The sequence below is a fragment of the Mustela erminea genome, chromosome 19 (genome assembly GCF_009829155.1).
Source record: "Mustela erminea isolate mMusErm1 chromosome 19, mMusErm1.Pri, whole genome shotgun sequence".
In the NCBI taxonomy this organism is placed as follows: Eukaryota; Metazoa; Chordata; class Mammalia; order Carnivora; family Mustelidae; genus Mustela; species Mustela erminea.
Window position 1 is genome coordinate 54611550 of NC_045632.1, and position 12949 is coordinate 54624498.

General features: G+C 45.9%; 1 protein-coding gene across 1 annotated transcript in view; it reads left to right on the forward strand.

Annotated features, from left to right (window-relative positions):
• The first annotated feature begins 1794 nt into the window (after positions 1-1794).
• Positions 1795-12949, forward strand: part of HSD17B2 (hydroxysteroid 17-beta dehydrogenase 2) — a 73414-nt gene continuing 62259 nt past the window's right edge. Inside the window, exon 1 of the mRNA XM_032324194.1 lies at positions 1795-2215. Within this exon, the coding sequence (XP_032180085.1) occupies positions 1948-2215 (268 nt within the window). The 5' untranslated portion in view covers positions 1795-1947. The remainder of the gene's footprint in view (positions 2216-12949) is intronic.

Genomic DNA, 12949 nt, shown 5'->3' on the forward strand with positions numbered 1-12949 from the left:
TGCACAAGGCCCCTGGAAGACCTTTGTCATCACCCCACACAGTTCCGCGGACAGTGAGGTCCACGAGTCGTGGCCTCCCACCTGGTCTCCCGTGGGCATTGGGCTCCCTGCTCAGGGGGGGCTCTGCCTGGGGATTCTCTCTTGCTCTCCCTCTGCCCCTCCCCCTGCTCCCTTTATCAATCAATCAATCAATCAATCAATCAGTTGGTCCTTCCAGTATTGCAGGCAGCAGAAGCTAAGTGCTCTCCCTGGGTATTTTTTATTCTTTTACAGCTGAGTGGGGGTCTAGGGAGGTAGACCCTCCTGACGGCCTAGTTTGGTAAGTGGCAGGGCTCAGGCTGGATGTGAATTGGGGTAATCTGACCTCCAACCGAGATCTTCTCTCTCCAGACAGGCCAACCCCCAGCCTTTATCAGAATCCCGGTGCCTCCCAGTCAGGTGCCTAGCACCTGTAAGATATCCCCTAAGCCCAGCGGCGGGCGAGGTCGGGGGGCTCTGGGGCTGTTGGTGCGGTCCCTGGTGGTCAGTACCTTCCTAAGGAATGGACCCTCTCCCAGCCGAGGCTTTCCTCTCTGTAAGCAAGCACAGGGCTCCACCATGAAGTGGTTCATGAGATTCCAACAAGGCAACAGGAAAGCTAGGTCCTAACATTCTGACTGTGTTTTATTGTTTTGCCTAAAGCAGGCAGTAGGGTGACCCAGAGCCACAGAAACAAGGCTGCTTGACTCCACTGCTGTGGGATCTTGAGCAAGTCTCTGTTTTGTTTTGTTTTTTAAAAAGATGTTATTTATTTATTTGAGAGAGAGAGAGAGAGAGAGCACAAGCAGGGAAGGGCAGGAGGGAGAAAGAGACTCCCTGATGACCAGGGAGCCCTATGTGAGACTCGGTCCCAAGACCCCATGACTCCGATCATGAGATCGGAGCCGAAAGCAGACACCCAACCGACTAAGCCCCCCAGGTGCCCCTTGAGCAAGTCTCTTGACCTCTCTGTGCCTCAGTGTCCTCCCTTGTAAAATCATTACAAAGATAGAACCACCCTCACAAAGATACGTTTTCAAAGTGACTGGGGATACTGACTGCTGAGTCCCCATGGCCGGAGGAAAGCATGGCAGAGAAGACGGTTTGAAAAAAGAGAATGAATGAATAAGTAGCAGAACGTGGCTCCTGGCACCAATAAGTACCAGTGGATATTGACCATTATAATTGTATTATAGCTGCTCTTATCTCTGCCTGGCATACCTCCTTGCTGGCAACACCAGCACGCTTGTCCTCTGCCAAGAATCTCTTCCCTTGTATTGTATCTTCCCTCTCTAGCCAGCACTTCAACCCGACGCATGTGGGAGATGGCATGCAGACACGAACATGAAGTCTTCCCCTTCCAGATCTTCCAGACCTCACCGGCTGCCTGCGATTACGGGGGCGCGCGCACACACACACACACACACACACACACACACACCCCGATCCCCGTGCCCCACCCTTGCCAGACCCCACTCCCGGTCCGAAAAAGAACTTGACAGTAACACCCAGGCGCCTAAAGCAAAAGACGTTTCCTGTGAGCTAAAGGTTTTTTAATGACTGTTTGGATTGAATTCTGTCAATTATTACCCAACTAGTTATCTCGCCAGGGGTCATGAAAAAATAACCTGTGTGCTTTGCCGTGGGTGAGTCTGTGTGTTTGTCATGAGTGCAGGTGGCGTTGGGGGAGCTACTGAATAGGAAGTCATCTGGTATTTATATGAAACTGCTCTCCGGTTTCAATGACCCACCAAAAAAACGTGCCAGCATGAGTGTGCTTAATCCCTGCTCATCCGAAGTGTGCCAGAGCCGCTTTCTCCCCCTCCCTTCTCGCCTCCTCTGTTCATATAACCCAGGCTGCCTCCAGCCAGCCTTTGCCCACTTGCCTCTCTGGTCCTGAGCACACGAGGGTGCAGCGCGTCTCTGAGAATGAGCACCTTCTTGGAGACCATCTGGCTCTGCCTGACTGTCACTGTCGTGCTGGGAGGCATAGCTCTTTGCAATGCCAGGAAGAGCCCGGGGCAGGCTGGAGGAAAGGTGGTCTGGCTGGCAGGCCTCTGGGGAGGGGCTTACCTGCTGCTCAGCCTGTCCCTGTCCTGGAGCCTGATCCTCTGCCTCCTGTCCTGTTTCCTCCTGTATACCTATCTGTCTGGTCAGGAGCTGCTACCTGTGGATCAAAAGGCAGTGCTGATCACAGGTAAGTGGACGGCTCTGCTGCTCTCACTCAGGGCGGAATCTGGCGCTGGCTTTGCTGCAGCGGGACTCTTTCAAATTAGGATTCATGATAAAATACTTGGCATGGAGTAAATGAAAGCGCATTCCCAAGTGTCTTTTGCCGCAGGGTTTTGGTTCTTTTTTTCATGAGATGAACTGGAAGGGGCCGGGGGAAGATGGACGGACAAGGTCAAGGGCACCTAACAAAGCTGAGATTTTGTTCGTTTCTCAGGATAAAGAAACAGCAGCAAACCTCCGGTGTTTCATGTGTTTTCTTGCACCCAGGAAAGCTGCATCGGTTTACTTTAGGCTTAAATGGAATTTTGCTCTGAGATTAGTGTTTGGCTGTGTTGTGGGGTTGGGCTCTTATTCCTTAGATGTGCAAGAAAGCTTGCAAAGTCAGCCTCTCCTTAGACTCTGCTGTGTTTTTGAAATATTGAAGGGACTCTTACCCAGGTTGGAAATTTTGCAGTTTGCTGCTGTCAAGAAACTGTGCCTTTTGTCTTCAAATCTGTCATCAGACCGCTAATGTTTCTTAATTGAATCAGGTTGGCTGTGTGTCTGGAAAGCAGTTGCCTGTTAGCTCAGTGGCCAGTTTTTTTTTCTTCTTTGTGTTTCTTTTTCCACTGCAAGTGTGAGGCCAAATTAAATTCCTCTGTGTTGTAAAACTGGTTTGTTTGGTTGTGAAGTTCGAGCTTGGACGGGGCTGTAATTAGGATTACCCACCTTTATCCTAACGCAGAACGGCATGCCAAGGTGGGGCATAAGCTGCCAAAGCATGTGCCCCAAGGTCATCGCCCCACACGCTGCCCCTGCTGGGATGAAGGCAAACTTGGCGTGTGGATGGCAGAAAACCGGGCTCTTCTTGATTCACTGAGATATGGACTGTCGAGTGACCTGTCCATTTTGCCTTTGACGTTAACCCAATAATAAAATTCTCTCTTAAGATAAGACACAGGCGAGGGGCGCTTGGGTGGCTCAGTGGGTTAAAGCCTCTGCCTTCGGCTCAGGTCATGATCTCAGGATCCTGGGATCGAGCCCCACATCGGGCTCTCTGCTCGGCGGGGAGCCTGCTTCCTCCTCTCTCTCTCTGCCTACCTCTCTGCCTATTTGTGATCTTTGTCTGTCAAATAAATGAATAAAATCTTTAAAAAAAAAAAAAAGATAAAACACCAGTGAGAGATTTGGAATGTTATGGAAAACAAGCTTCTTCAATGGGTGTGTGTGTTGGGGGGAGGGGGCGGGGAACAACCCAAACAGTTCACACGAATCCAAAAGAAAAGAGAGAAAGCCCAAATTAATAAAATTCTGAATGAAAAGGGAGAGATCACAACTAACACCAAGGAAGTAGAAACAATTATCAGAAATTATCAACAGTTGTATGCCAATAAGCTAAGCAACCTAGATGAAATGGATGTATTCCTGGAAAACTATAAACTCCCAAAATTGAACCAGGAAGAAATTAACAACCTGAATAGACCGATATCTAGTAATGAGATCGAAGCAGTGATCAAAAACCTCCCAAAAAACAAGAGCCCAGGACCTGATGGATTCCCTGGGGAATTCTACCAAACTTTCAAAGAAGAAATAACACCTATTCTCCTGAAGCTGTTTCAAAAAATTGAAGCAGAAGGAAAACTTCCAGACTCTTTCTATGAAGCCAGCATTACCCTGATCCCCAAACCAGGCAAAGACCCTACCAAAAAGGAGAATTTCAGACCAGTATCACTGATAAATATGGACGCTAAGATTCTCAACAAGATCCTAGCAAACAGGATCCAACAGCACATTAAAAAGATTATCCACCATGACCAGGTGGGATTCATCCCTGGGCTACAAGGATGGTTCAACATTCGCAAATCAATCAATGTGATACCACAAATTAATATGAGAAGAGAGAAGAACCACATGGTCCTCTCAGTTGATGCAGAAAAAGCATTTGACAAAATCCAGCATCCGTCCTGATTAAAACGCTTCAAAGTATAGGGATAGAGGGAACATTCCTGAACTTCATAAAATCTATCTATGAAAGACCCACAGCAAATATCATCCTCAATGGGGAAAAGCTTGTAGCCTTTCCTTTGAGATCAGGAACACGATAAGGATGCCCACTCTCACCACTCTTGTTCAACATAGTATTAGAAGTCCTCGCAACAGCAATCAGACAACAAAGAGAAATAAAAGGTATCCAAACTGGCAATGAAGAAGTCAAACTCTCTCTCTTCACAAACAGTTCAAAGGTGGAAAATAGAGTCGATCAGTGGGATGTTAACCTGAAGGATACTTAGTACCGTCTGGAATCATGCAGCTAGAAGATGGGGTGGGCTTTCCACTTATCACTAGCATTCTTACGGGAGGGCTGAATGAAAATCTGTAACAGCAGTGGAAAATCCTCTGTTGTGTGTGTAGTATCGGGTACCCATGGTCTTCAGAAGAATTGCAGATTTTTTTTTTTTTTTGGGAATTGCAGATTTTTATTTATTGTACTTTCCTACTTGCCAGAAAGAAGATGGAACAATAAAGTATGTTTTAAAAAAAAATCTGTGCTTGACGCTAACAGGACACGATCTCTTGGAGGTCCAACTAGTCCTGGAAAATCAATTTTAGGGAGCAGTACTTCTCAGGCTAATAAGTAAAAATAGCAAACTTTGGAGTAAACTCTGACAGACTTCGAGGTGACAGAGAAAACGGGAATTAGTGCTTGTTTATTTTTCTTGTCAATGTACTTTATCCTCTGTTTTTGAAGAAGGAGGCATGCAGAAATGCACAAAATACACACCCAAGTCAGTGAGCTGACATCAGCCGTTGAAATGTCCTGACTTGTGTTTTGTTGCGTGTAAAATGACTGATTCAATTAGGAACTCAAACCCAGTGACTAATCCCTCCATGAAATGTTTAGCAATTAGGCAGCTTAGAATTAAGAAAGGAGCTACATCCATTGACAGGTGACTGCAATGTCCCCTTTACGATTCTTAGTCATTTTCATGAGGAATGTAACATTCTAGAGATTCTAGAGGTTTCCAGACCTTTGAACTAAATGGAGAAATTTAAAATGAATTCACCTAGTTAGACCAGAACTCATTACAAATAAGGCAGCATGACTCAGAATAATAATCTTTGTTTCAGGTCAGCTATGTTCTAAATGGGTACACATTTTAGTGTGGTTAAAGACCTGTGACGCTATATATCAAAAGCCATAGGTTTTATTCCTTTATCAGAGAAGCCAAGATTTGGAAACTTGTCTGAAAGAAATAATCTGAAATATGGGAAAAGGGTAGACGCAAAACAACATGGTACGTTCACAACGTTGTTCGGCACCATCATTTACAATCATGAACTATCATAAGCGACAAAAATGGTGATAAGTTACCGTCTGTCCTCTGGATATAACAAATGACAGGCCTTAAAGATGACAACCATAGGCCTATGTCACAAAATGGAAAACTGGGCTGACGGAAGACCCAGGGGCTCCATGTGTTTGAATAAGACTGTTCCCGTGTTAGAGGGATAGGAAAACACGGAAGGATGTCGTGAATGGCTGGGTTTGAGCACTAGTGTTTGTTTTCCCCGTAGAATTCCTCCAGTGCAGTTCTAGTCCTTATATAATGAAAACATTTTAAGAAGAGATCATTTTAAAAGGATGGAGTCCATTTCAGTGCCTACTTAATTACAGACCCAAGTGTAAGATAATTACAAAGACAAGTTGGAAACAGTAACTTTTTTCTTTGGGTCCCTTATGTCATTTTGCTAAGATATTCAAAGGTCTTTTGTCTCGGAGACCTGTCATTTCATTATGGTGAGAAAAAATAGGCAAGCATAGAGCTTCTGAAACATCATGTATGTCTTCAAGGCTACAGTGACCATTCAGTTTTTTAAATGGCAGTGAAATTCGTGCAGAGCAGACCTATGTGCTTGCGACAGCATCTCAGGCACAACATAATGGGAAAAAAATGTTGAAGTCTGACAGGCCTGGGTTTGAATCCTGCATTTAGCTTGATTTAGGCTGTGTTCTCCAGAAGCAGGGCTTGAGATGAGGATGTGTGTGTAAAGGATTTAATAGGAAGGTTTCCAAGCAGCACTGGTCTGGGGATAGAAGACAGAATGGACAGGGATGGCGTGGAAGCCAAGCCAGGGTTCACCCCCCAGGGGACCTGGCTGAGGGTCATGTTGGCTTAATCGCCTGGGTGGATCTGGAGGCAGTTAGAGTCACACACGAACACATGAGAGCTGTCCCCATTGGGGGCCAGGAAGCTGCAGTCCCAATGCCCTCACACCTTTCAGTCATTAGTTAAGGGCTGTCTGGGGTGGCGAGGTGGGGAGGCTTTAACTCCTGGCACTTGTGGCTTTCCATGTTCACTGGCAAAGTGAGCTCTGGTGTCCTGGGCAGCCCTGGGACAAAGTCGCATCTGCTGGCTGCTGAGAGTGGAGAACTCCATGGATTAGAGCACACAGAATGGCCAAAGGATCCGGAGCAGGGCAACATTACCTGTTATATAGCTCTTAGCAGCTATGTGACCGTTGGTACCCAGCTTTGGCCTCTTGAATTTCTGTTTTCTCTTCCATAGACTAGAAATGACAGAATGCACACTCTCTGTCTTACAGATGACTTTTGGTGAGAAGGAAAGAGGGAAGGAGGAAAAGAGGTGGGGGAGGAGGAGGTGATTTTTGTGCATCAGGTAGGGAGGGAAAGGCTGAAGGGCAGGGTTGGGTAGAACAAAGGAAAAAGAAGTCTGAAAAAGAAATGGAGAGAAGAAACATCCGTTTATTCATGCAACAACTCTTGATTGGGTGCTGGGGATGTGTGGTGTACTACCTAGAAGCAGTGGGGGAAGAAAATGAAAGCCCATGAAAATTCTACATTGTCAAGTCAGGGTTCTCAGTTTCCCTAGATCTTCAACCACTGGGCTTCTTCCTCCTCTGAGGTGGCGCATTTTCCTTCTCAGCCTACCCTTTGAAATAGGTGGAAAACACCAAGGTAACCGATTTCCTGCCCTTGGACTTTTCATCCCGGAGGGGCACACGTGAGGGCTTTACAGTCTGCTGGGAGAGATGTAAGCACGGCTGTGCGGTGGGGCACAGAGGGGCTTCCAGAAGGATTCCCAAGTGCCTGGAGCCCAGGGGTGGGCGAGGCTCCTGTGTTGGAGGCTGGGGAAAGCTTGACCCAAAGGGGACCTCATTAGGTATTAAAAAGCAGCTTTCTACAGGGAAAATAGAAAGGTCTTCCAGGCTCCTTGGTTAAAGCAGCTATGACACAGTACAATTAGTACTCATTAAAACTTGTTGAGTTGGGTCATTTTTAACTGGAATTTTCAAAACAGTGTACAATGAGGGACGGATGAAGCGCTGGAAGAAGGATCCGTGTTATACGGAAGTCCTTATCTTAGGCTCCAAACGAAAGTCCTAGGTGGATGCTTATCCCTTCTGGGACTTATTAAATAGTCCAGTTGTGGTTCTTTTTTTTTTTTTTTTTTTCCAGTTGTGGTTCTAAAACTCAATACTGTTGGCATCCTCTTGGGCTCCTTTCGATCTAACATTAGGTTACTAAGATGGCGAAATAGTGACAGCGGGGCATGGGACTAAGAAATAACACTTCCGTGCTCAGAGTTTTACATTTCATATGATTCTCACAACCCAAATCACTTACATCTCGTGAGCAAGGGCACTATGTGTTCAAAGTTCCTGAGCTACTAAGATCAGAACCACCTGCCACCCACCCAAAGCCATGATCTGAACCACCGTCATTACCCGTGTTACTAACTGGTCATGGGGTCTAGGATATAAAATGTGTTCGTTCGATCAGCAAGTAAATGTTCAAGATCTATTCTGCGTACAAGACTCTGCTTGATGTCGAACCCGGCAATTGATTGGATGCAAGAGATCCAGACGACAAGTTAAAATGAAGGGACCACGGAGGGATGGGGCTGTTTGAAAAGGGTGATGATTTCAGATATGCCACAATGGTGAATCTGACTTCAGGTTTGGTTTTGAGGGCAGGGAGCGGGCAATGCAGGTGGAAAGTCACTGGCAGTTGGAAATACAAAACGAGGCCTTGGTTAGGTTTAGAGAAGGAGCCTGGAGAAACATGGGCCACTTAGTAATGGTTGATGCCATGAGGGAAGAGCTTTTTGAAGTCTATAGTAAGAAATCAATACAGTCCGTCGTGAGCCTGTAATCCAGTGAGTTTATGGAACTTTTTTTATACGCTCACATATCCTACTTTAGATCATTCACTTTAAGCTTTATTTTTTAAAGATTTTTTTATTGATTTATTGGACAGAGAGAGAGAGAGAGAGAGATCGATCACAAGTAGGCAGAGCAGCTGGCAGAGAGAGAAGGGGAAGCAGGCTCCCTGACGAGCAGAGGACCCTGAGATCATGACCTGAGCCGAAGGCAGAGGCTTCACCTGCTGAGCCACCTAGGTGCCCCAGTCATTCACTTTAAGCTTTACCTTAGCCCTCTACAAAGAAGCATAAAAAGGTATTGCTAACCAAGGTAATGTTGTAAAGGTTGGAATGTGATTTTATTGGGCACTCTGGATGGATTGTTCCGACCAGGGGCATGAAAGTCCCTCCCCCACCCCCATGTATTGTAAGCTGTTTGAAGGCACAGGTCAGGTCTCTTTCATGACCTTTTCCTTCTTCTCAGTCTCTGCGTCCAGGAGAACTAATGCAATGTTAAGGAGTGAATGAGTTGTAAGTGAGCAAACCAAGCTGGTATAATATCCTTCCCTCTCTGTGGTCATTGGTTGGATACAATGGCACTGCCCCAATCTGCCCATGAGCTTCGATCCTTAACTCTGCTCACTCTTTCTGGTAGGATCACCTGTGTAGAAAGGACAGCATGACGTAGCTGAGCTCTGAAGGCCCCATTGTTCTACAGTAACTTAACTACTGGCTTGTTCTGGACAGAGCTTTGTGATAACTTTGTTCTAAGCATGCTCCTGCTTACCCAGGATATGGTGCACACGTACATCTTCTGGCCCCAACCAGGCTACAGAAACTGCTTTCCTCAGTGCCACGGGTGTCCTACTCGCTGGAACTTGACTTCCACACCAGTGCTGCCTTCCAGGATGCTGCATTTCCACGTGCCTCCCCCACTTCTCTATCTAAGTTCTTCTTCCTGCCTCTCCCATAAGATGGCCCCTATGGCTCTCTCTGTCCATCTTAACCCGCTACATTCTCTACCATGGAGCTCCCACCTGCTCCTGTGCTCTCAACAGTCTCTTTGGGAGGCCTGGTGACTCAGTGGTTTGTGCACCTGACACTTTTGACCTCCTGGCTCATGTTTGCAGGATGTTAAACTAAAACTTTAAATACAACATGTTCTAAAGCAAACTTATCATGTGCTCCCCAAATCCTTTTCCTTTTCTTAGCTTTTCTGGTTCTCATCTTTCTCCCAATTCTGTCTATTCTGCCTCTTTCCCATCCCTGTTTTCCCATCTTCATGTCGCCATTTCCTATAGGTTCTCTTTGTCCCCTCCTGATGATTTCTTCATGAGCTCATCTTCCTTGGTCTAGCCCCCTAAGTGCCAGCAATCCCTACACCCCCCAATTCTCTGCATTTCCCTTTAGAAACTACTTCCACATTATATTCTCTTGCAGTTTTCATGTATGACTCTCCCCGCCACCTGTATTCAGGTGATGATCAATCTCTGTGTCCTGCCCAGACTTGTCTCCTTCACTTTGCAACACATGCCCCACTCTTTCCTGTCTCTCCTAAATGTACAAGAGTCCACCTGACCCTGACTGCACTCATTAACTGTCCCTGAAATCCTGCCATTAGCTCAATACTCCCTACTCTGTTGAATTCACATCACCGTCCACCTATGTGCCAGAGTCAGAGAATTCACAGCCACCTTCGAATCTTTCCATCAATCCACCCAAATTAGAAACCGGAGAGTTCTTCTTGACTCTTTCCTATCTTTCTACCTCACCCAACTAGGCTATATTCATAACTCGGTCATCTTTCTCTGCCTTTTGAATCTCCCCCTTCTTTTTCCTTCCATTGAGACTCCCTGTGTTCAAAGCTTCTCAAGTGGACTCTTGTAATAGTGTGTGGGTCATTATCACTGTCCCTCATTCTCCATCCTCATCCTGTAGCCAGAATAATACTTCTTTAAAATGTGAAACTAGGGGCGCCTGGGTGGCTCAGTGGGTTAAGCCTCTGCCTTCCGCTCAGGTCATGATCCCAGGGTCTGGGGATCGAGCCCTACATCGGGCTCTCTGCTCAGCAGCGAGCCTGCTTCCCTTCCTCTCTCTCTGCCTGCCTCTCTGCCTGCTTGTGATCTCTGTCTGTCAAATAAATAAATAAATAAATAATCTTAAAAAAAAATGTGAAACTAGTCAGCCCACACATCCCCGTTAAAATCCTTCTATTTCCCTATAAAGTCTGGATGTTTTGTGTGCAAATGTCCTTGACAGTAGAGGTCATATCATACACTACCTCTCTACTCTCCAAATTTCCAGGATAGTTCTGGATATCTCTTCCAAAAGGTTGTAAGCTATCCAAGCCACTGTACTTTAAAAAAAAAAAATTACTACCTTTAAGACACAGGTCAAGAGTTGCCAGGGAGGTAAAACCTGAGTTTTTTCAGGTGCAAACAAGTTCTTATCTAAAAAAGTGACAAGATTATCTTTGTCTATATCCTCAAGGCCATAACTGCCTTGTCAATTTATGTCAGCATCCCAACCTTAATTACCCTGCAGGTTGCGGAATTCCTTATTGATGCTCCTAAAGATCAATCCTCTCTAGGTGCTGTTTGTTCCTTTGCCCCATTTCACACCTTCTTGACTTTGGTGTTGGATGCTAGACTGAGTCCAGAATTAGATTAGATCATAAGGTGTCAATAGGTATGTGTTAGGACATTGGTGTGGGAAAAGGTTCTGAGGCAAGGCCATTGGCATCAGGTTATGGGGTAGAAGGTTCAGGTAGTTCTGTTGTACTGAACCAAATAGACATAAGCAGGTGATCTGGAATGAGGGAAGTCAGTAAATCAGGTCCCAAAGAGGACAAGTTGGGGGCCAAGTCAGCAGAGAGCTGTGATGGAGTGGAGTGGGGGAACCTGACCAGCTTAGATGATCCAGTGACCCCTGGGACTTCTAGCCCACCTGTCATCACAAAGTGCTGTCTCCTCTTAAGCACAGGATTTGCTACAGGTAAAACTGTGGCACTGCCTGACTCCCCCCCATCATGACTTCCTTCCTCTGTGCCCAGAAATACTAACTCCCATTAATTTCATGCCATAAACAGACACTGGAAAGAAATGTGTCCACTGAGACACAATTCTAAAATTCAAGAACAGGAGCCATTAGAAACTTTGTGTTGAATGCCCTTTGTGTGCAGAGGAGTCAAGGTCCTAAGCCAGGGGCATTTTAATTCAAGGCAGTGTGCAGCATGGTCTGAGACTGAATGGAACCCAAATTCCACTTTTATAAGTCAAAGACTCTGACAGGTCAATGAAACAATGGAAAGGGACCGGGTTTCATTGAATCCTATTTTCTAAAGACTTGTGTTTACTGAAGTCCTGAGGCCTACAGAGGGCCAAATCCAGGCATCATGGTGAAGGTGATTAGAGAGGCAGCTGGGTGGCTCAGTCGGTTAAGCATCTGACTCTTGATTTTAGCTCAGGTCATGATCTCAGGGACATGAGAGTGAGCCCCACGTTGGACTTCAAATTGGCTGTGGAGCCTCCTTAATATTCTCTCTCTCCATCTCCTTCTGCCCCTCCCCTGTCTGTCCCTCTCCTTAAAAAAAAAAAAAAAAAAAGAAAGAAAGAAAGAGAAAAGAAAAGAATGCACTTAGAAACAAAATCAAAATTACATTCTTTTCTCAAAACAGAGCCATAACATATGTGCACCTAATTGAAGGTCTGGTCACTGTGGGTGGGAAGGGGTGGGAAGGAAGGTACACTGGTTAAGACCATACACTTAAGGCAGTGACCAATCTGGCTACCAACTCCTGCCCTGCCATTCACCAGCTTTCTGACATAGGGCAAGTTGGTTAACCTCTCTGAACTTCCATTCCTTACCTATAAAATGGAGCTAATCACAAGATTGATTTCCCCAGGATTACTGCCAGCATGGAACAAAATAACACACATTAAGGACCATCTGTATGTGGTAATTCTGATCCGGAGCCAAACAGGGATGCCTAAGGGAGCTGATCAGATAGTCAGAGGACAACGTTGCTGAAAGAGCCCCTAACTCTGGAAAGAGAAGAAAGAGTAAGCATGATTGCAATAGGCCCTGGGATATGAGACAGATGAAATCACTCCCTTGGAATCCTCCCTTCCAACACCCACACCTTTTCTCACTTAGAGTTGAGAGAAACTTTAGAGTAAGCCCCAGGAAGCATGTGTTCGCACACAGATAGTAAACCAATAAGTCATCTTAAGGGAACGTCATTTAGGGCAAAAGTGTAGGGGTTGGGGTTTCACTGCATCCTATTGCCTCGGCAGGGTTTGGGCACAAGCCAGGCGTCTCCCCTGGCCCACTCCTATTACAGGTCAGTTATGATATTGGGTTGGGAAGTGGTGAGGGGGATAACATCCCATTCTGCCATTGTGGGGTTTACACGACCAATCATCTCTTGCTCTTTTCAGGATCATCCCCTTCATCCAGTGGGGTTGTTTGAATAGCCCTGGTGATGGAAAGCTCACTACTTCCTCAGGAGAATCATTCCATTCTTACACAATACTAATAGGTCCCAAATGAGCCAA